The sequence below is a fragment of the Acipenser ruthenus genome, chromosome 51 (assembly GCF_902713425.1).
Source record: "Acipenser ruthenus chromosome 51, fAciRut3.2 maternal haplotype, whole genome shotgun sequence".
Taxonomy (NCBI): domain Eukaryota; kingdom Metazoa; phylum Chordata; class Actinopteri; order Acipenseriformes; family Acipenseridae; genus Acipenser; species Acipenser ruthenus.
The window spans coordinates 6,784,237-6,809,127 of record NC_081239.1 but is presented as its reverse complement, the minus strand read 5'-3'; the positions used below and the strand labels follow the sequence as shown (position 1 = coordinate 6,809,127).

General features: G+C 40.7%; 2 protein-coding genes across 2 annotated transcripts; one reads left to right on the top strand and one right to left on the bottom strand.

The window, feature by feature from the left end:
- The first annotated feature begins 389 nt into the window (after positions 1–389).
- Positions 390–3,973, top strand: LOC131722756 (zinc finger protein 239-like). The gene has a single exon (XM_059015829.1). It carries the CDS (start codon positions 446–448, stop codon positions 1,514–1,516), a length of 1,071 nt encoding a protein of 356 aa, XP_058871812.1. The 5' UTR covers positions 390–445; the 3' UTR covers positions 1,517–3,973.
- Positions 3,974–13,215: 9,242 nt separating this feature from the next.
- LOC131722753 (zinc finger protein 664-like) lies at positions 13,216–24,439 on the bottom strand. Its single transcript, XM_059015823.1, has 2 exons — positions 22,662–24,439; positions 13,216–14,063 (listed from the first exon to the last, which is right to left on the bottom strand). Exons 1-2 carry the CDS (start codon positions 23,104–23,106, stop codon positions 13,345–13,347), a joined length of 1,164 nt encoding a protein of 387 aa, XP_058871806.1. The 5' UTR covers positions 23,107–24,439; the 3' UTR covers positions 13,216–13,344.
- Positions 24,440–24,891: the final 452 nt, after the last annotated feature.

Here is a 24,891-nt window from a genome sequence, read left to right as displayed (position 1 = left end):
TGTCCTGTTGATATGCAGTGCCTTTTAAACCTGTTTTACTGTGAAAAAATACTTTTAAGCAGCGCGTCTAAAATAAACTGCGTGTGTGAAAATAAATTGGACCTGACACGCCTGAGACACACTGAATAAATGGACCGCAAAGGGTTAAACACTTCTGTGTTCTGGCAGGGGTAATGTCTTCAGCAAGGGCTGGTCGATATGATGTTATTGGGCACACTCTGCAGTTCAGGGGGTATGCGCATGCATACGGGGCCACAGCCAGCCTAGGTCTGTGCTCAAGCATAAACGGGGGCTCAAATGAGAAGAATCTTTGAATCTGATCAAACCTAAGCCAGTTCAGATCTGAGTTATAAGTGTAAACACACCAATAGAGAACTGATCATAATACTTCATTTCATTTCTGTTTTCAGGACTGCCCTATCTTGGTGAAAGCCAAGGAACAAAGATGGAGTCTGTTTACATTAAACAGGAGGTGGTTCAGGAATTGGTACCTATCTGCATTAAACAGGAGATGCCTGAACTGGAGCCTGTCCACATTAAAGAAGAGACTGAACTAGAGCCTGTCCACATTAAAGAGGAAGAGACTGAACTGGAGCCTGTCCACATTAAAGAAGAGACTGAACTGGAGCCTCTCTACATTGAAGAGGAGCCTATTGGCTTGTTGCTTAAGGGTTCAGAAAACATATCCCGGCCAAAGATATCACATCAATGTAGTGGATATGGGAAGAGCTTTAGTCAGTCAGGAACCCTAAAAACACACCAGCGAATTCACACTGGAGAGAAGCCATATCACTGTTTTGAATGTGGGGTGAGCTTCACTGTGTCAGGAAGCCTAAAAACACACCAGCGAATTCACACTGGAGAGAAGCCATATCAATGTACTGAATGTGGGAAGAGCTTCGTTCAGTTAGGTGACCTAAAAAGACACCAGCGAATTCACACTGGAGAGAAGCCGTATCACTGTACTGAATGTGGGGAGAGCTTCAGACAGATTGGAAGCCTAAAAAGACACCAGCGAATTCACACTGGAGAAAAGCCTCGTCGCTGTACTGAATGTGGAAAGAGCTTCAGTGAATTGGGACACCTAAAATCACACCAGCGAATTCATACTGGAGAGAAGCCATATCACTGTAATGAATGTGGGCAGAGCTTCAATCAGTTAGGAGTCCTAAAAAGACACCAGCGAATTCACACTGGAGAGAAGCCATATTACTGTACTGCATGCGGGAAGAGCTTCCGTCAGTCAGGAGACCTAAAAGCACATCAGCGAATTCACTCTGGAAAGAAGCTGTATCCCTGTACTGAATGTGGGGAACGCTTTAGTAGGTTTAGAGACCTTAAAAGACACCAGCAAATTCACACTGGAGAGAAGCCGTATCACAGTACTGAATGTCGTAAGAATTTCAGTCAGTTAGGAAGCCTACATCTACACAAGCGAAATCACACTGGAGCCAGCCTCCCTAACTATCCCTCACCTCTCCACCCTGCTTGTTTGAATGTGTGGATAGCTGTCTGATTCTCTGATTAATGCTCTCTCTCTCTCTCTCTCTCTCTCTGTGTGTGTAGTGAATGAAGGGGTTCCCCAGAGTGAGAGCCAGTCCTGAAGGAGACAGACCCATTCTTTCAGAATGAACTGGACAGCCCTGGGATTCAGCTCCACTCCTGCCCCTGAATTGGAAATGAATCTCACTCATCATGCTGTGAGGATTTAGGACAGGCAACGCTGTTTTCAATGAAGTTGTTCCAAATTTCTGATGCCAAGGCAAATCTATCTGTAGTTGCACTCAAATCAAAACGCAAAAATAAAGATTTCTCGAAAAAATTCTTGTAATAGTAATATTATAAGACAGCAGACTATATACGCTCACGTAGACAGCCAGACAGCAAGAAATTGATATGATTACAATAGAGATTTGGATAACGCATATCTAGACGTCAAGAGCAATATTCTATTCAAATACATACTGCTGTAAGCTTAGTGGAGGTACAGATAACAAACTGGCTTGTATATACATGTAAAAAATAGCGTACTGTAGGTTATATTAACAAAAAAAGCATGTATTGAAACAAGCAGTCAAAATGACTACTTTTGGCGGTTCTAGGTAGAAGTGCTCCTGACTTTTTTTTATTTTTGAGATTCTTACTTTCAAACGCCGTCAGGGTATTTAATACAGGTATTTAGGAAAAGTCAAGAACAGACAACCATGGATCTTTAACACACGCAGAGTAATTTAAATTTTAAAAGTGAAAACCGTTGCCAATAACATTTATGATATTTTTAAAATTTAATTTGAGCTATAAATGGCATTACTGTTCCAATGTCAGTGAGTACAGTATACAATACATAAGTGAATTGTTTTAAAGCACCCAAAACTAAGAATATCTTCATGGGTGTGGCAGCAATGTGTGCTTCATCTAACTAGTATGGCCTCTAAGCTCTTGCACCAGTGCAGACACAAGCTGAAGCAACCTTGTGTTTTTTGTTTTTATTTTAGGTTGTGCAAACTTTGCACTGGAGCAAAAGCTGTTTTGGTTTTGTGTGAATCTGAATGAATGAATCTGCTTTGCAGAGTGTTTAAATACTGAGAAACTCCAAGCTTACTGTCTACTGGAGCCCTGCTTCAGTGCAATGGGATTGAAATACAATGTGTAGATTGTTGTATATCCAATTATTGTGACAGACCACAATATTAGAGCTGTATAAATATAATACTGTAAAACATGAAAGGTTAGCAAGCAAACCATTTTCACTAATGTTACATTTGTTACAAATCTGCAGAACCTACATGCAGCAACATTACCATCATTACTACATTCATAGTTTATACAGTTTGAATAATTAATATAAACAATCTGCAGAATGAAGTTGCCTCAGACTGTTTGACAGTAACAGAGCTGGTGCTTTTGTGGAATCACCATTAGCTGCTTATTCCTTTTGGGCAAAATATGTCCTGTTTGCTTGTATTTTTATTAGTATGCTATTATTAGAGTGACGCAGGGTCTTCTGGTTTTCATTCCAATTAACATAATTGATCTAATTATTTGTTCATTTGGACATATTTCATATTTTTCAAGGTCTTTTACAGTTGATGATTTAAAAATGCACTTGATTCAAGGTACACAACCTATTAAACATTTTGAGACCTGGAGAGAAGTGTTAAATGTGTCCAATTAATAAAATCATTAGACCAATTAAGTGATTGAGAGCTCGGGTGGAACGAAACCAGAAGACACTGCGGTCCTCCAGGAGTTTGACAGCCCTGTCCTGAGGCAAGCTTTGTGATTTCGAAAGGATTTCATTGACATTGCGTTTGAGTTCCTGTACGTTTTCCAGTATCTCTGTGTATGGGAGTGGCCTAAGATATTGAGGTATTAATGTTAAATGTGATATCTTCATAATTATGCACTACAAGGGCACATTATGGTGTTTCCATTACCTCTGTATGTAAAAGGTTTTTCATTGTTTAAACTGCCATTGATTCCTGAGCTAGATCTGCAGTGGAACTGAACAAACCCAAGGGAGACATTGGAAAATACAAGCTTGTCAAAGGGGGAGATGCTGCTGCAGGTTTGATAATGTTGGCTTCATGAAATGAGAAATGGAATTCCCTCTGTGTCATGGAATTCCTTTGCTAGTGTATCATGATGTAAGCCCTGGAGTGTGGGCTCAGTCTTCTCTGCTGCCTGCTTGTTCTCAGTGTGTGAGTTCAGCTGCATTTCCAGTGTCCTGAGCTGGGCTTTGAACACACTGGGGACGCAGCTGAGAACAAGCCAGACCCACGACTCAGGGATAAAATAACAAGATTAGAAAGCTTATACGTAGAACTCTTTTTATTGTTTTTATTGATTTGAAAATTAGACATTTTGAAATCTAACAAATACTGTACTGGTATTATGGCTTCTGGTAGACTTTTGTGATATAATTGTGTAGTTTCTTTGATTACATGAAGGTAAATAAAAGATTTAAATTATGTTCATGTGTTTTGTTTAATGGATTGGGGTGTGACTTGAAAAGCCTGAACTGTCCCAGTGTCCATGGGGTCATACTGCACATGAAAGACTCTTTTTTGAAATACACTGACAGCAGACTGTGGAGCCAAACCAACATACAAATGCACCCTGTGCACTTAGACTGATAACCCTGTTTCCAGAGTCAGACAAGAGCATTCTGGGCATCTCATTAAAGGGGATATACAGACGTGCTCAAATTTGTTGGTACCCTTACAGCTCGTTGAAATAATGCTTCATTCCTCCTGAAAAGTGATGAAATTAAAAGCTATTTTATCATGTATACTTGCATGCCTTTGGTATGTCATAGAATAAAGCAAAGAAGCTGTGAAAAGAGATGAATTATTGCTTATTCTACAAAGATATTCTAAAATGGCCTGGACACATTTGTTGGTACCCCTTAGAAAAGATAATAAATAATTGGATTATAGTGATATTTCAAACTAATTAGTTTCTTTAATTAGTATCACACATGTCTCCAATCTTGTAATCAGTCATTCAGCCTATTTAAATGGAGAAAAGTAGTCGCTGTTTGGTATCATTGTGTGCACCACACTGAACATGGACCAGAGAAAGCAAAGGAGAGAGTTGTCTGAGGAGATCAGAAAGAAAATAATAGACAAGCATGGTAAAGGTAAAGGCTACAAGACCATCTCCAAGCAGCTTGATGTTCCTGTGACAACAGTTGCAAATATTATTAAGAAGTTTAAGGTCCATGGAACTGTAGCCAACCTCCCTGGGCGCGGCCGCAAGAGGAAAATCGACCCCAGAGTGAACAGAAGGATAGTGCGAATGGTAGAAAAAGAACCAAGGATAACTGCAAAAGAGATACAAGCTGAACTCCAAGGTGAAGGTACGTCAGTTTCTGATCGCACCATCCGTCGCTGTTTGAGCGAAAGTGGGCTCCATGGAAGAAGACCCAGGAGGACTCCACTTTTGAAAGAAAAACATAAAAAAGCCAGACCGGAATTTGCTAAAATGCATATTGACAAGCCACAATCCTTCTGGGAGAATGTCCTTTGGACAGATGAGTCAAAACTGGAGCTTTTCGGCAAGTCACATCAGCTCTATGTTCACAGACGAAAAAATGAAGCTTTCAAAGAAAAGAACACAATACCTACAGTGAAACATGGAGGAGGCTTGGTTATGTTTTGGGGCTGCTTTGCTGCGCCTGGCACAGTGTGCCTTGAATCTGTGCAGGGCACAATGAAATCTCAAGACTATCAAAGCATTCTGGAGTGAAATGTACTGCCCAGTGTCAGAAAGCTCTGTCTCAGTCGCAGGTCATGGGTCCTCCAACAGGATAATGACCCAAAACACACAGCTAAAAGCACCCAAGAATGGATAAGAACAAAACATTGGACTATTCTGAAGTGGCCTTCTATGAGTCCTGATCTGAATCCTATCGAACATCTATGGAAAGAGCTGAAACTTGCAGTCTGGAGAAGGCACCCATCAAACCTGAGACAGCTGGAGCAGTTTGCTCAGGAAGAGTGGGCCAAACTACCTGTTAACAGGTGCAGAAGTCTCATTGAGAGCTACAGAAAACGTTTGATTGCAGTGATTGCCTCTAAACGTTGTGCAACAAAATATTAGGTTAGCGGTCCCATCATTTTTGTCCATGCCATTTTCATTTGTTTTCTTATTTACAATATTATGTTGAATAAAAAATCAAAAGCAAAGTCTGATTTCTATTAAATATGGAATATACAATGGTGGATGCCAATTACTTTTGTCAGTTTCAAGTTATTTCAGAGAAAATTGTGCATTCTTCGTTTTTTGTGGAGGGGTACCAACAAATTTGAGCACGTCTGTATTTCTGTTTGATGGGTCTGCTTCATCTGTCTATGCCAAACCTTTTTTTTCATACAATTAATATAGGCCATGTTCAAGTAATTGTAGCTGACACAATAATTCCACACATCTTCCTGCCTGAGTTCTGCTCAACTACCTCATGTTTTGTTCTGTGCATATTTTTAGTCGTACAGTTTATGCTTTCTGTCTGTGTACTACACTCTTATATGCTGTTTTCTACAGTTTGAGAATTTTATTATTTGTGTAGGATCATTATCTTTACAAGGTATAGCTCTACTGTGACGTTATTTCAATTAGAATGCTGGTAACCATGGTTTTGTGGTATGTTGAATATGATAAAGGTGTTTTGTTAAATGAGACGTTTCTCAATGGCATAGTCTTTTTTTTTGTTTTGTTTAAAGCATAAAGATCGACTTCACCCATTCCCTTCTTGAACTGAAAAATAAAGATTGAAAAAAATGATAAATTCTTTCTAAAATAAACGTCAATATTAATCGTCGATTTGGCAAAAAAATTAAAAAAAAACTAATAGTAGCAAGCCTCTGTATATGGAGTGTCAAAATGAAATTGAATAGCAGCAAGCCTCTGTATATGGAGTGTGTCAAAATGAAATCGAATAGCAGCAAAACTCTGTATATGGAGTGTGTCAAAATGAAATCAAATAGCAGCAAGCCTCTGTATATGGAGTGTGTCAAAATGAAATCGACTATCAGAAAGCCTCTATATATGGAGTGTGTCAACATGAAATCGAATAGCAGCAAAACTCTGTATATGGAGTGTGTCAAAATGAAATCGACTATCAGAAAGCCTCTATATATGGAGTGTGTCAACATGAAATCGAATAGCAGCAAAACTCTGTATATGGAGTGTGTCAAAATGAAATCGACTATCAGCAAGCCTCTGTATATGGAGTGTGTCAAAATGAAATCGAATAGCAGCAAGCCTCTGTATATGGAGTGTGTCAAAATGAAATCGAATAGCAGCAAAACTCTGTATATGGAGTGTCAAAATGAAATCGACTATCAGCAAGCCTCTGTATATGGAGTGTGTCAAAATGAAATCGAATAGCAGCAAGTCTCTGTATATGGAGTGTGTCAAAATGAAATCGACTATCAGAAAGCCTCTGTATATGGAGTGTGTCAAAATGAAATCGAATAGCAGCAAGCCTCTGTATATGGAGTGTGTCAAAATGAAATCGAATAGCAGCAAAACTCTGTATATGGAGTGTCAAAATGAAATCGACTATCAGCAAGCCTCTGTATATGGAGTGTGTCAAAATGAAATTGAATAGCAGCAAGCCTCTGTATATGGAGTGTGTCAAAATGAAATTGAATAGCTGCAAGCCTCTGTATATGGAGTGTGTCAAAATGAAATCGACTATCAGCAAGCCTCTGTATATGGAGTGTGTCAAAAAGAAATCGAATAGCAGCAAACCTCTGTATATGGAGTGTGTCAAAAAGAAATCGAATAGCAGCAAGCCTCTGTATATGGAGTGTGTCAAAATGAAATCGAATAGCAGCAAGCCTCTGTATATGGAGTGTGTCAAAATGAAATCGAATAGCAGCAAAACTCTGTATATGGAGTGTCAAAATGAAATCGACTATCAGCAAGCCTCTGTATATGGAGTGTGTCAAAATGAAATTGAATAGCAGCAAGCCTCTGTATATGGAGTGTGTCAAAATGAAATTGAATAGCTGCAAGCCTCTGTATATGGAGTGTGTCAAAATGAAATCGACTATCAGCAAGCCTCTGTATATGGAGTGTGTCAAAAAGAAATCGAATAGCAGCAAACCTCTGTATATGGAGTGTGTCAAAAAGAAATCGAATAGCAGCAAACCTCTGTATATGGAGTGTGTCAAAATGAAATCGAATAGCAGCAAAACTCTGTATATGGAGTGTGTCAAAATGAAATCGAATAGCAGCAAGCCTCTGTATGTGGAGTGTGTCAAAATGAAATCGACTATCAGCAAGCCTCTGTATATGGAGTGTGTCCAAATGGCCATGTCAATGAGATTCTCTCCCCTTGCTGCATTGTATGTTTTGCTTATCTCAAGATTTGTCAATTCCTGATCAGGCCACGCTCAATATGGTGTGTTATTCAAGGACCCTTCACTACTTCACTGTGTGAACCCAGGGTAAAGACTTCTCTCCTCTATTGAGCTGTAACCCTGTTTTTATGAAGTCATTTCTATTGAACAATAAACAGGGCAATTACTATACCTTCAGTTATTTAACATGTTGCTAAAATAAAATGAAGACACAGCCCCCCCATTTGTTTCTTTTAAAAATATATTTTTGCTCTTTAGATTACAGTGCACAAATAACCATGTAATTACTGTAATTTTATGGTAATAATCCAGTAATAATCCAAAACAGCTTCTTGAGTAGATTGTATTTCCCTTGCATTCGTGCTGAAAGCTGGCTCATCGCTTTCCCGGAATCATTGACTCTGAAAAGACAGAGCCTTTCGCCTATAAAGCAGTTTAAAAATGTTTCCTTCTTTTGTCTGATATGTACGGAGAGCCGAGACTAAATATGTGACCCATATGAGAGAAAAAAAGGAAACATTTCCAGAGACCTCCTCCATCTCCATCTGTGGAAACACAACCAACATCGTTAGTTACAACCAAACATCATTACTTACCTTCAAGAACTCACCTCTGGGACCTGGATTCAAACCGCCATCTTCAGGGAGAGGAGGCCATGTGATTAGCCCACTGCACCACCAGCTCCTGCAGGAAAGCGTTGGTTCAAATTCTTTGAAAATAAAGCAAAGAACTCTCCTGGATTTGAACCCAATCCACCTCACGTCCATGGAAGAGTCTGCTTTTTCATTGCCTTATATAGGAAATTAACCAAGTCTTTGAAAATAAAGGAAGAACTCACCTGGATTTGAACCTAGTCCCCCAAGATGAACAGCACAGCATACTAGTGAGCTAGCCCACTGCACCACTTTATGACAGTCTAGCAGTCTAACCTTGTATATGAGATGAACTTCCCTTGTCAGAGATCACACACAAGTTGAGAATCGTGAATCTTATTGCACAGTTTCATGTCACTGAAGAGAGCAGGGATTATCAGACACAAACCTATTACACAGCAGGTCTCTGAGGTAGATACCAGGGCTCCCAGGGTCAATGCTATGAGTGTTAATACTCCTCATATATATAATAACTGTGTGGCTTCCACAGGAACATGTGCTTTTTATATCGTGTCCCTTGTCAAGCTGTGGAATCTGAAGCTGCGCAGCAGAAATGATTCCACTTCCAGCAGGTTGACTTTGTGCAAAGTTTCCATTCTGATGTAAACTTTCATCCCCCCGAGCACTGTACTGTCTCCACTAATTCATTATTACTGATGAACCAACGGGAGCGCCAAGCCTTCCTCAATAGGCAAAGCTAGCGCTGCTGTTCAGGGTCAGCGTGCCTCAGCACTACCAGCAAGCACTCGGGCGCTGGGGAGCAATGCAGCACAAGAGCCTCGATGTCTTGGCTTTGTGGGAGTGAAGGGAGCTCTGTGAACACTGTCCGTTTCTTTCTGCAGAGGAAACGGAAGATTATCCTGGAAAGCGACCCCTTAGGAGGAAGGACAGCGTTACAATGACATAAACAGAACCAGATGTTGTATGTGGTTTTCTTTCCGAGAGGCCTTGAGAAAAATGGTCACCACAGTTGTTATTATTGAGGTGTACTTGCCGCTCGCTGTGTGTATGCCCACAGGTAAGTATGCTGGAACTGGCTCCCTCTGCTGGGGCACGGCATGCACACAGGTAAGTATGCTGGAACTGGCTCCCTCTGCTGGGGCACGGCATGCACACAGGTAAGTATGCTGGAACTGGCTCCCTCTGCTGGGGCACGGCATGCACACAGGTAAGTATGCTGGAACTGGCTCCCTCTGCTGGGGCACGGCATGCACACAGGTAAGTATGCTGGAACTGGCTCCCTCTGCTGGGGCACGACATGCACACAGGTAAGTTTACAGGAACTGGCTCCCTCTGCTGGGGCACGGCATGCACACAGGTAAGTTTACAGGAACTGGCTCCCTCTGCTGGGGCACGACATGCACACAGGTAAGTTTACAGGAACTGGCTCCCTCTGCTGGGGCACGGCATGCACACAGGTAAGTTTACAGGAACTGGCTCCCTTTGCTGGGGCACGGCATGCACACAGGTAAGTTTACAGGAACTGGCTCCCTCTGCTGGAGCATGGCGAGCACACAGGTAAGATTACAGGATCTGGCTCCCTCTGCTGGAGCACGGCGAAACAGTACAATAGCTGCTGCAATCGTAGAAGAACGGTATCCCAGGTAGGTAAACTGGAGTGTGTTGATACAGTATGATAGCTCCTGCTATCGTGGCAAACTGTATCTCAGATAAGTAAACTGGAGTGCGTTGATACAGTATGATAGCTCCTGCTATCGTGGCAAACTGTATCCCAGGAAAGTAAACTGGAGTGCGTTGATACAGTATGATAGCTCCTGCTATCGTGGCAAACTGTATCTCAGGTAGGTAAACTGGAGTGCGTTGATACAGTATGATAGCTCCTGCTATCGTGGCAAACTGTATCCCAGGTAGGTAAACTGGAGTTCGTTGAAACAGTATGATAGCTCCTGCTATCGTGGCAAACTGTATCTCAGGTAAGTAAACTGGAGTGCGTTGATACAGTATGATAGCTCCTGCTATCGTGGCAAACTGTATCTCAGATAAGTAAACTGGAGTGCGTTGATACAGTATGATAGCTCCTGCTATCGTGGCAAACTGTATCCCAGGAAAGTAAACTGGAGTGCGTTGATACAGTATGATAGCTCCTGCTATCGTGGCAAACTGTATCTCAGGTAGGTAAACTGGAGTGCGTTGATACAGTATGATAGCTCCTGCTATCGTGGCAAACTGTATCCCAGGTAGGTAAACTGGAGTTCGTTGAAACAGTATGATAGCTCCTGCTATCGTGGCAAACTGTATCTCAGGTAAGTAAACTGGAGTGCGTTGATACAGTATGATAGCTCCTGCTATCGTGGCAAACTGTATCCCAGGTAAGTAAACTGGAGTGTGTTGATACAGTATGATAGCTCCTGCTATCGTGGCAAACTGTATCTCAGGTAAGTAAACTGGAGTGCGTTGATACAGTATGATAGCTCCTGCTATCGTGGCAAACTGTATCCCAGGTAGGTAAACTGGAGTGTGTTGATACAGTATGATAGCTCCTGCTATCGTGGCAAACTGTATCTCAGGTAAGTAAACTGGAGTGCGTTGATACAGTATGATAGCTCCTGCTATCGTGGCAAACTGTATCTCAGGTAAGTAAACTGGAGTGCGTTGATACAGTATGATAGCTCCTGCTATCATGGCAAACTGTATCCCAGGTAAGTAAACTGGAGTGCGTTGATACAGTATGATAGCTCCTGCTATCATGGCAAACTGTATCCCAGGTAGGTAAACTGGAGTGCGTTGATACAGTATGATAGCTCCTGCTATCATGGCAAACTGTATCCCAGGTAAGTAAACTGGAGTGCGTTGATACAGTATGATAGCTCCTGCTATCATGGCAAACTGTATCCCAGGTAAGTAAACTGGAGTGCGTTGAAACAGTATGATAGCTCCTGCTATCGTGGCAAACTGTATCTCAGGTAAGTAAACTGGAGTGCGTTGAAACAATACGTTAGCTCCTGAAATCATGCTGAACTGTATTCCATGAAAGTAGTTGGAGTGTGCTGAAACAATACGATAGCTGCAGCAATCGTGAAACGGTGGTAACAACAGTACTAAATTCTGGTGTGTATTAAAACAATAAACAGAGTCCTAAAACTTTGTCCCGTTGTCTGTGTATTGTGTTGTCCAGTTCCACACAGTACACGATCCCAAAATAAACGTTTATAAAGCCTGTCCGACTGTCTGGGTGTTTTGCTTGCAGAGTCCTTCCCAGCACACCATAACAAAACTAAACCTGTCCCGACTCTAAACTGTATCAAATGCGACAGCCACGCCAGAACCAAAGATGGGCTCTGTGCACGATTTAATACGCAGAGAATATACTCACTCTCTGCTACAGCTAAAAATAAACTGCAATGTCTTCACAACAATAAACAGTAATTCCGTAATGCACTGTAAACAAATAAATTATACTTGGTCTAACACAAGAAACTTACTTTTCACGAAGCGTGAAAATAACTAGAACTCTTCAGACACCTAGAAACCTTTTCACACTGTGATTTCAGAAGACTGTAGATCTCTCTGGTGGTGTATACCCCACTGCCACTCCTCCCAAAATTCATTAACCCCAGGGCTTCTGGGGAATGTAGTTTTTGAAGCCAGACAGCCATTTCTTAAAGGGCCTACGCCCTATTATCACAATTATTATATATATATATATATATATATATATATATATATATATATATATATATATATATATATATATATATATATATATATATATATAATGTATGTTTAAGGAGCCCAAATCAATCACCAAAGCTTACTTTAGTACTCATAATAGGCAAAATGAAACTCAACACATATAAATGATTAGGTTTATTAAGGCTCACAAAAGTAAGATGAATACAAAAGTTAGAAATCACGGTACCAGAATTAGAAGTCTAGAGACAAGCAGGAGTAAAACATTTGCAGTAATACAGCATTAACTGACAGCCCTATTAAGATGTAATCTAGAGTTACTCCAAAACTTGTAGATACATTCAAATCAATGTTTAAACGGTTCAGACATTTGTAATTGTTGTTTAAAAATGCACAAAATATCACCTGTTCAGTTTAAGTCTGATCTTGTTTCAATCATTAATTAAAGTATAATTGTTTGTATTTTTAAATCTAAATGTCAGAAATGTGTAAACAGTAAGAGGCAATGCAATTTAGCAAAACCAAACGATTATAAAAACTCAGGTTTCCAGAATTAAAACAGTATCCAGTCAGTATTCAAAATTACAGAATACAGACGCTATATATATATATATATATATATATATATACACACATACAGTATGTGTATTACTGTAATACTGTACAGTATATGTGTTTTTCAGTATGTGTGGCTATGTAAATGTATGTGTGTAGAGTACGTATGTTTATAGAACATGAAAAAAGGTAGCCAAATCGAGTTCACAAGCAACTGAAGACAGGCTTTGTCCGCCTTAATACTTTTTCAGTATTTTCATTTTCTGCTCTAAATCAATCTTCTTTCGCTTATGAACTGGTCCTGCACTCTTGCTATCACTTGGTCGCTTTCCAGTCATGATTTGAATGACATAATAGAGTGAAATAAAAGAAATACAGTATCACTGAAATAACACAATGCCGGGATTATACGATCGGAAACAATGAGAACACGAGACTGAGAGGCTGTGAGAGCGCAAAGCCTTCCCTTGTAGGACTTGACGTGCCTCACAGGTGCTGAATAAACTGACCGCAAAGGGTTAAGAGTGATACACAAAACAGTCTTTAAGGTTTCTCTCCTCTGAATTCGCTGGTGTTTTTGAAGGGCTTGTTTAAGACGGAAACTCTTCCTACAGTCAGAGCAGACACAGTTTCTTTCCTGTATGAGTTTGTAGGTGTGAAACAAGGCTGTCTGACCAACTGAAACTCTTCCCACAGTCAGAGCAGTGAAATGGTTTCTCTCCTGTGTGAACTCGCTGGTGTTCTTTTAGGCTTCCTAACTGTCTGAAACTCTTCCCACAGTCAGAGCAGCGATACGGTTTCTCTCCTGTGTGAGTTCGCTGGTGTGAAACAAGGCTGCCTGACCGACTGAAATTCTTCCCACAGTCAGAACAGTGATACGGTTTCTCTCCTGTGTGAGTTCGTTGGTGTGAAACAAGACTGTCTGACCGACTGAAACTCTTCCCACAGTCAGAGCAGTGATACGGTTTCTCTCCTGTGTGAGTTCGCTGGTGTAAAACAAGGCTGTTTGACTGACTGAAACTCTTCCCACAGTCAGAGCAGTGATACGGTTTCTCTCCTGTATGAATTCGCTCATGTAAAACAAGGCTGCTTAACTGACTGAAACTCTTCCCACAGTCAAAGCAGTGATACGGTTTCTCTCCTGTGTGAATTCGCTGGTGTTGTTTTAGGTTTCTAAAATGATTGAAACTCTTCCCACAGTCAGAGCAGTGATACGGTTTCTCGCCTGTGTGAGTTCGCTGGGTTTTGTTTAAATGCCCTAACTGCGTGAAACCTTTCCCACAGTCAGGATATTCTCCACCGTCTGCCCTCGCTTTAGCTGCTGGACTGGAACCTGGAAAACATGAACAGGAAAGAAAGTAAGAGGGGCTGCTTGTAGGCTTAAGGTTGGTTCATAATTCAGACTCCGACATAATTTGTCGAGGGTCTCTGACCCTGTGTGACAGGTTGGAATTACGTCACACACACTCTTGCGACATGCCTATTTTTTGGAAAGTCGTACAGCCTTTTCTCATGCGTCTGCGACCTGAAATCGCATGGGGTCTGCGCCGGATGTATCACATTCATCTGCAGTGATGTATGAACCAACTCTTAGGGCATGTGCAGGGCCAGATTAACACATAGGCAAACTAGATATACAGATAAAACTTGACTTCACTGACGTTCAAACCGAGGCATGCATCTCAAAATCAAATTGTCCTGAAGGGTGTTATGCAGATTTCTGTAACCCATAGAATTGTGTATCCCCTGTGCAGATGCAGTTTCTCAAAGATCGCTGGATGTGCACGTGTGATATTTCTGTGCTCGAGCCCCACTGTGTTGTCAAGCACTGCCATGGAGTTCAACAATGGTGGAGGAGTGGATTAAAGCATATGAATTTCAGCTGTGGGGGCTTGCACTGGGTTACACCAGCTTAAAGTTAAAAACTTAGAGTAAATAGCGTTCCACATCCCCATGTGTTGCTACAACTGTTTAAATAACGTACCGCAATGCTAACATCATGACAACTTTTTACACATAACTTTAAAGTATGTTTCAAAGGTCTTTTCAAAATGCCCACCCTAGTGCACTGATAGCGTCAGGATTATTGCCAACACTGTCAGGTAACACAGCAATAGCGATCCATGGTGTGGTACGGAACAGAAAAACCAGAGCACTTAAGGTTTTTTGTTAGGGGTGGGAATTTTGAATAAGATATTCGAATATACCAAGAATAAAAGTTTCGAATACTCAACCTCTAACTAGATGGTAACTTTACAAGTAAAGTTGTGGGGCTTTGTGGCGGAGTGTCCCGCCCCTATTTATTATTTGTATTTGTTTGCGGCACGGATAAAAGCGCCGCGTCTTTTCTTATTGTTTTATATTTTAAAACCCTGTGAGGATGCGTGGCTGATCAGCTACTGATTATTTAACTAGCTGACAGTCACGCATCCTTACCAAACGCGTGCAGACTGTGGCCGAAGGGTAATAAGATAATTAACAGCTAGTTAACCCCTTGGCCAGAGTATAAGAACCGGCGGCTGTCCTTGCTGCAGGGTTTGGGTGTACAGAGAGGAGGTACGGTGAGATAGAGAGGAAACAGAAAATAACAATTGCTAAAACGTGCTGGATTAGCCAGCACAACACTTACTTGTTTGTCTGTTTATTCGTTTGGCCCTCGTGCCCTTTGTTTTGTTGTTTGGTTAAATCTGTTGTTTTTGTTTATTTATTTAATAAAAATCAGCTGAACGCCATTGCGTTCAGTTTCACCCGCCCATCCATTGTTTTGATTCAGTTACTTCCTGGTCTGTGACGTCACCACACCTCACCACTGCAATGGTGCTATAATTTGAAATTTCTCAAAGTTCTATGACAGTTAATTCAACAGTGGGAAGTAGCCTACTGAAAGAAGATGCGGTTACTAAAACAGCTGTACCTCTTGATTGGTAGACGCCATTCCTGTTTTGATTTCATATTTGAATAGCTGAGAAGTAGAGGAAGATTTCATTTGCTCTAAGTATTTGTCTAACTTGTTGGGAAAGTGGTCAAAACGGCATTTGTTTATAAAAAGTTAGAGAAAATTGAGTTGATGCGGTTACTAAAACAGATGTACCTCTTGATTGGTAAAAGTATTTCTGTTTTGATTTCATATTTGAATAGCTGAGAAATAGAGGAAGATTCCATATACTTCCATATACTCTAACTTTTTGTCTTACTTGTTGGGAAAGTGGTCAAAGTAGCTGATTTGTGTCAAAAGTTACATCGTTTACAGTAAATAGAATGTTGGAAGTCTGGGAGTTTTTAAACAATGGGGAGCTTTAGAATGTTGAAAAAAGTCCCATTAAAGTGAATGAAGGTGGACAAAAAAGGACAAAAAGCTTAATAGTTTAAAAAGTATAAAAAATATCAAAAAGTTGTATACAAGCACACTATTCCAGACCGGTCAATGCATTTTAAAGTTTGAACAGCGTTTGTAGCTTAAACGGTGTAAGAGGAGTAGCGTGCCGAAGAATAATAAGAAGAAGAAGCAGCATGTCGAAGATTTAAAGTGGGGACTCTTGCTTTGCAAGCCCCACTAATTACTCATAACAATGACAGGTCCTTAGAAAGTATTAGCAGCAACCACACATAGGGACGCTGTGGCAAAGTGGGTAAGTGAGTGCAGGTCAAGGCAATGCAGCAGTGCAGAAGAAAACAGACAGACAATTATATCCAGGTGCAAGGGTGTGTATTGGTTTCACAATGTCTAGAGGCTGACGGCAATCAGCTGTAAATAATACTGTTGTAAAGTGATACAGTAACGTGTATCACTTCAATTAGAATCCCCAGGTTTGACCCGTAACAAAAAGTCCCGTTCTTTTAACACCCACACGTAACACAAAACACAGACACAGTTCTTTAGTGAGTGATTTTAGTGCTCGTGGTGTGTAATATAATTTGTTGTGGTGAGGGAAGTGCTGGTGTCCGGGTTTGATGCTGGCCTGCGGCTACAGCTCTGGATCGTGTTAGTAGTCTTAGAAACAAAGAAACAAACAAACAGTTTACTAGACAAACGAACAAACACAACACTCACGTTTTTTGTTAGGGGTGGGAATTTCGAATAATAAGATATTTGCAGGCGATCTGATTCAAACATTCAAAATCCTAAAAGGTATAGACAATGTCAACCCAGGGGACTTTTTTGACCTGAAAAAAGAAACCAACTCCCCAGTAATGTTGTTGAAGCTGACACCCTGGGAGCCTTCAAGAAGCTGCTTGATGAGATTCAGGGATCAATAAGCTACTAACAACCAAACGAGCAAGATGGGCTGAATGGCCTCCTCTCGTTTGTAAACTTTCTTATGTTCTTATGCACAGTTCCTATAGAAAGTCTACACCCCCTTGAACTTTTTTCACATTTTGTTGTGTCAGTGCCTCAGAGTTTCAGAATTTAAATGAGGATTTTTTCCACTTATCTACACACCATACTCCACACTGTTAAGGGGAAAAAAAGTTTTTTTATTGAGAAAAAGATGATATATTACAAATACAAAACTGGAAGATCATAATTGGATAAGTCACCAACCCCCTGAGTTAATACTTGGTGGAAGCACCTTTGGCAGCAATTACAGCTGTGAGTCTGTTGGGAAGCAGACCAGATTTGTGGAGTGCTTGGGATATTGTTGTCACATGCACACTTTGATCAGTCTTGGCCATAAAAGCCTGTAGCTCTTGCAAAGTTGTCATTGGCCTCTTGGTAGCCTCTCTGATCAGTCTCCTTGCTCAGTCATCCAGTTTGGAGGGACGGCCTGATCTAGGCAGGGTCTTGGTGGTGCCATACACCTTCCACTTCTTAATAATCGTCTTGACTGTGCTCCAAGGGATATTCAAGGCCTTTGATATTTTTTTATACCCATCCCCTGATCTGTGCCTTTCAACAACTTTGTCCAAGAGTTCTTTTGAAAGCGCCTTGGTGCTCATAGTCTTTGCTTTGAAATGCACTACCCAGCAGAGGGAACCTACAGAAACTGCTGAATTTATCCTGAAATCACTACAATTTAACACAGGTGGAGGCCACTTAACTTGGTGTGTGATTTTGAAGGCTATTGGTTACACCTGAGCTAATTTAGGATTGCTATTACAAGCGGGGTGGACACTTATCCAAACAAGCTCAGTTTTTATTTTTAATTAATTTTCTACAAATTTCTAGAATATTTTTTTCACTTGGAAGTTGTGGGATAGGACGGCACTGTATATATATATATATATATATATATATATATATATATATATATATATATATATATATATATAAGGTATATATAAGGTTTAGCATTGCCCGGGTAGTTTGCAGTGTAAATCTGAATGAAAGGTCACTTCTAAAGCCGTATCCACACCAGACAGAGCGACGCGAGCGAAGTCACCGAATGTCAATGTTGGAAAGGATCCAGAAGACTGGAAATAAACACATGACCCCGCCCACGCATTCCTATTGGACAAACTAGAGATGGGCTGTCTTTACAAAACAGGGCTTGTTTTGATAAAAGGTTATCCTGACCTCTGGCAACTCCATTGTAATTATCTATATATATATATATATATATATATATATATATATATATATATATATATATATATATAGTGTTTCTTTACAAATCCCTTTTATGATCCTTTTTGTTCATTAACTTTTTAAAAGTATTTTAAAGTGCAACATTATTATTATTATTATTATTATTATTATTAGTATTAGGATTATTATGTTGTTGTTAAGCACTACATAATGACCATCTTGATTATTATATTATTATTATTATTATTATTATTATCATTATTATTATTATTATCCGTGTTATTATGTGCCGTTCTGCAAATCTATTTTTTGCTACACTTCTTCATAAACGCTGTTGAAGACTGTGACACATCAGATCATGTGTTTGAGTCATCTCTGATTTCATTTACTTATGAATGATTATATTTTCTATGCATTCAGACATTCTATCAGTAAACTAAAAACACGTATCCCCGAATTTGACATGAAGTGTTGTGTTCAGATAAAAGTGTTAACATCCTCACCCCATGGATGGGATGTGTTTTGAGGCATATGTTTGATGTCTGTCAAGGGTGTTAACCTTACTTCAGATTGGTCAGCTTCAAAGCGTTCTCAAAGCGACGTCGCTCGCATCACTCGCTGCTGGTGTGGATACTCCCATTTGACTGCAATGACTTCTAAATTATTTGCTTGTGTTGCTCGTGTTCCGTGTGGATATGGCTTAATAAACAAAAAGCCTTTTTTCAGTCGAGACGCCTTACATCCCCACTGCACACAGTAAAAGATGCACTACTTGCTTGTTTCAGGCGAGACGCCTCACATCCCCACTGCACACAGTAAAAGATGCACTGCTTGCTTGTTGTTTCAGTCGAGATGTCTCACATCCCCACTGCGCACAGTAAAAGATGCACTGCTTGCTTGTTGCAGTCGAGACGCCTCACATACCCACTGCACACAGTAAAAGATGCACTGCTTGCTTGTTGTTTCAGTCGAGACGCCTCACATCCCCACTGCACACAGTAAAAGATGCACTGCTTGCTTGTTTCAGTCGAGACGCCTTACATCCCCACTGCGCACAGTAAAAGATGCACTGCTTGCTTGTTGCAGTCGAGACGCCTCACATCCCCACTGCACACAGTAAAAGATGCACTGCTTGCTTGTTTCAGTCGAGACGCCTTACATCCCCACTGCGCACAGTAAAAGATGCACTGCTTGCTTGTTGCAGTCGAGACGCCTCACATCCCCACTGCGCACAGTAAAAGATGCACTGCTTGCTTGTTGCAGTCGAGACGCCTCACATCCCCACTGCACACAGTAAAAGATGCACTGCTTGCTTGTTGCAGTCGAGACGCCTCACATCTCCACTGCACACAGTAAAAGATGCACTGCTTGCTTGTTTCAGTCGAGACGCCTCACATCTCCACTGCACACAGTAAAAGATGCACTGCTTGCTTGTTTCAGTCGAGACGCCTCACATCTCCACTGCACACAGTAAAAGATGCACTGCTTCCTTGTTTCAGTCGAGACACCTCACATCCCCACTGCACACAGTAAAAGATGCACTGCTTGCTTGCTTGTTTCAGTCGAGACGTCTCACATCCCCACTGCACACAGTAAAAGATGCACTGCTTGCTTGTTTCAGTCGAGAAGCCTCACATCTCCACTGCACACAGTAAAAGATGCACTGCTTGCTTGTTTCAGTCGAGACGCCTCACATCTCCACTGCACACAGTAAAAGATGCACTGCTTGCTTGTTTCAGTCGAGACGCCTCACATCTCCACTGCACACAGTAAAAGATGCACTGCTTGCTTGTTTCAGTCGAGACGCCTCACATCTCCACTGCACACAGTAAAAGATGCACTGCTTGCTTGTTTTTTGCCACATTCTGTGTTTTCTTCCAAAGTAGCAGATGGGTGCTGGCATTTTAGATGATTGAGAATGTACTTGTTGATTTACAATATGAAATGCTTGTGCTGCAGAGATTACATTGGATGGTGGTCTCGTTTAACTTTTTTCAAAATACTCACTGCTCATGTACTCCCTCAGCCAATAGCAGAGCTAGGTAAGGAAGAGCCCCGCCTCCTGTCAGTTATCAGTGAGGTGACAATTGTAGTGGCTGATCACTTTTAACTTGCTCCTCTGTCAAAATACCATGCCAAGCTTTTTCGGGTGTAGTTAGCTCATTTTTCCATTTGTTTTAGAAATTAACGAGTACTCAAAACTTGATCACAGTATTCGATTTGTAATTTTATTTAGAATACTTGATTTATTCAGACACACCTGTTTTATGGATCTCTCTTCCTGCAGTGATTCAGAGTACAGATCTCAAACCTCAGTGCACTAGAGCAGCCATTTCTAAAAGAGCTTTGCAACAGATTAAAGTCATGTGTTAAAAGTTGTCAGGATGTGAACAATGAAAAGAAAAAAGACAGGTATGTTATTTAAACAGTTGTAGCAACACGTGGGGACATGGAACGCTATATTTTTCAGAACCCCGCTACATACTCTTTATAGCCTTTACTTTATGTGTAAAAGCAAAGTCAGTAAAGACTGACGCTGGTGAAACTGAGCCCTGGGATCAAAATCTGCCCTCAGAGTTCTCCTGTAATGTTTCAGGTCTATTTCCTCTAAAACACCCTACAATTATATATTTTTCAATAGCATTACGTTTAGGGGTGTTAATCATTCAAAGTTTAAACGGTTAAACGTTAGCAAAGTGTCAAATGTTTTTAATTTTGCTTAATTGTTTAATCTTTGTCAAATGTGCAGTTCAAATATTAAGAACAGGAGGGTGTCTGCAAATAACGGCTACTCAGTTTTCTTTCGTTGTCCATTTCCTACCTTTGTCACGTGACATCATTGTCACTGGATATTCACCTCGCAATTTCCAGCATGCTTTTGCTCTCATGACTATCAATGTTATCTTCGGGAGATCTAAATAACCGAAGCGCTGTCTGGGCACATTGTGATATAAAGGGAGACTGTGCTCTGCAGAGCTTAGTTACAGCAGCAGCACTGGAACAATGTTAAAATATATGAAAATATATCTACTAGTGCTGGATCTAGTGAGGAGGAGGTGGGGCCCAGGCAAACAACAATGCAAGTGCATGGCTGGTAGTGCAGGAAACGTGATCAAACTCGGGCTGAAAACACAATACCATGGTTGATTATTGAGACGATCGCAACTGATTCAACAAGTTCATGTGTTTTGTTGATTCAGATTTTTTGTCTTGCTGGTTTGCATTAAATCCTTGAGTGTGAGTGTGTGCTGGTACGGCAGATCAGTGCGTTGCTAGGATACACACTTCAAGCCTTTACATTCGTCTTGGAGAAGACCAATCACAAGCAGGACTATTGGATGCACGGCTTCTTGATTTAAAAATTAAGAAAAACACTTTCTTTTATCTATTAAATCTACCAATTACCTTTTGTTTCAAAGCATGTTGTGTTTGGATTATATGGCAATATTATAGAAAAATAAGATGAATTTAGTACAATTGTTACATTAGTCATGGTTTGAGAGATTAATTCAAACGCTTTGCTTTTGGATATAAAATGTGAACAGTACTGAAAAACCATAGTTCAGAAATTACTTCTGTTAAATACAGTATTTTAAATTATTATTACAATGTTAATCTGATGCAGACGCACGCATATTCTTTTCAGTTGTTAAATGTAAGTCCTTTGTATTTTTTGTTTTTTATATAATTGAAGTGTTCTCATTTGAATGCAAGTCGTGCCTTTTTGTTTAACTATTATGCACACACTGTTTTAGTTATTAGAGCGTCTGTTAAAAAAAAACTAACGTTTGTTTATTTTGAAAAATAAAACCTCAATGCATGGATAATCATTGATAAATGTCTATACGATAATCGAATACGAAATGAGGGTGCCGACTGCACCTCGACTTAACAGGATCAACTGCATTTTTAAGGAGAGTTGAAAAGCTGAGGTAAAACACTGAACAATCAGAAGACCTTTTTACAGACATATAGGCTATGCGATCATTTACAGAAAGCTATTTATTTAAAAAGATATAGCACTCTCAATGTTTTTACTTGAACGTTTAAACTATATATGTGTAGAAGTCTAAAAGTCTAAAATAAATGTAATGGAATCAAGCACCCCTAATAACGCTACACATGTACAATAATATCCCTCTATTTAGACACTGAACATTTCTAATGTTATATACAGTACTTTAGCTCTTCTCCCCTTGGTATAATCGGGTAGGAGTGCCCGTGTGAAAGAGGCTTATATCTGTATCTTAAGATCACCAGTAGTGAGTCCTATCCTGAACTGGTGTGAGTGGTACAGGAAAAACAAATAGCTAGTAATGTAACCCACATGCTCCCTCCCTCCCTCTCTGCCACACTATCACGCAATCTAGAATGACAATGTCACAGCTACTGGGAGTCACTCACCTGCTAGAATGCATTCTGAATGGGAGCGCCCGTCTTCCTTTCCACCTCCTTGCATGCTGTTGGGAGAGCCTTCCTCTCCATCACCTTGCTCTCTCACGCAGATTCTCTCCAGCTCAGGGATGTTTGGTTTGAAGTCCTCAGATTCTTCCTTCCCTGGTTCCACGTGGTCAAACTCTACTTCAGGGGGCTCCTGTTTAATACAGTTAATTTCGAGCACCTCTCCTTGTTTAACAGGAAGCGGTTCTTCTGTCTGTGGGATCTCCAATTCACTGTGCTCAGCTTTAATCTCAGAGACCTCTGGCTGGCTGCTGTCACATTGCATCTCACAGAGCTCCTGTTTAATGGGGAGGGAAGCCAACCCAGCGACCTCCGCTCTAAAGGGGACAAGTTCAGGTTCAGAGAACTCCTCTTTAATCTGGACAGATTCCATCTCCACACTGTCCATGGCAGCACACGAGATTCTGCTTAGTAGCAGCTGAAAAAGAAATGCATTTATTTAAATATAGTGCTACTAAGGCCATTCAAGGGACCGACAAAACCTGGCTGTAATAGCAGGGCTGGCTTTACTATTGAAGGGACACAGAATTTCTTGTAATACGTTTATAATCCCAGAGGATTGTATCTGTCTAATCTCAAGAATGATGGATGAAAGTTACTATAGTTCTCTTTTCATTTAATAAGTATGTTTGGTGTTTTATAAAACATTCTCTTGAAAAGACTGATCAGCAAGGAGTCATTTTGTCCTCAAACCTTGGTTGTTAAGAGCTTGTTGTTCCTTTTAGGAGGCTGTGTGGTCCAGTGGTTAAATAAACAGGCTTGTAACCAGGAGGTCCCCGGTTCAAATCCCAGCTCAGCCACTGACTCATTGTGTGACCCTGAGCAAGTCACTTCACCTCCTTGTGCTCTGCCTTTGGGGTGAGACGTTGTTGTAAGTGACTCTGCAGCTGATGCATAGCTCACACACCGCTTTGTGATGGTGGACCACTATGAAAGGCGCTATATAAAACGAAAGATTGTTAGTATTATTATTATTATTAGAATCTGTTTCTTGAAGGATCCCAGGGTGTCGCTTCAACAATGTTACTGGGGAGTTGGTTCCAGACTCTCACAATTTTCTGTGTAAAAAAGTGCCTCCTATTTTCTCTTCCAAATAGCCCTTTATCTAATCTCCACACACATACATAATGTAATGAGATGTAAGAGAGTAATAAGAATTAAAAATAAATAAATCCCTAGAGAATTGTGTTTATTTATTACCTTAAAATAAGTACTACATACATAAACAGTGTGTTGTCATGGCAATTGGTGATCAAAGAAATAATAAAGTAAAATAAAACAAAATAAAATCAATAAATAATAAGGTCATCGCCTTACAGTGATGGCTTTGAAGTCATAATGCATGGCAAGTGTTATTAGGGAATGCTGTGTCGCGTTTTCAAGCGCGTCACTGAGCTGCGCTGCGAGGTTTGGAGACGCGCTTCTCTACAAGCTGCGTGTGACGTCAGAAAGACAGCAGCCACGAGCAGCCGGCGCGCGCTCCGGGTAACAGAACGAAACCCGTATTGACCCGCGAGACGCTTTCAGAACAATGAGAATCTGTCTGGAAACCCGCGAAGCTGTCAGCCCTGAAACACACAGACTGTGAATGAGAGGATGAGAAGAAAAACAAACGCGCTGACACAGACACGCCGCTTCACAAATACAACACACACACACACAAAAACAACGCGCTCCTACCACACCACAACCCGGACCTTTCAAAATAATACAATATAACAGCGCTCTGTAGTTTATAAACACATTGTAGAGCTCCATGCAGACTCTCTCACCTCCTCTCTGCTCTCCCTCAGTGTCTGAACGGATAAAACAACGCGCTCCTACCACACTACAACCCGGACCTTTCAAAATAATACAATATAACAGCGCTCTGTAGTTTATAAACACATTGTAGAGCTCCATGCAGACTCTCTCACCTCCTCTCTGCTCTCCCTCAGTGTCTGAACGGATAAAACAACGCGCTCCTACCACACTACAACCCGGACCTTTCAAAATAATACAATATAACAGCGCTCTGTAGTTTATAAACACATTGTAGAGCTCCATGCAGACTCTCTCACCTCCTCTCTGCTCTCCCTCAGTGTCTGAACGGATAAAACAACGCGCTCCTACCACACTACAACCCGGCCCTTTCAAAATAATACAATATAACAGCGCTCTGTAGTTTATAAAC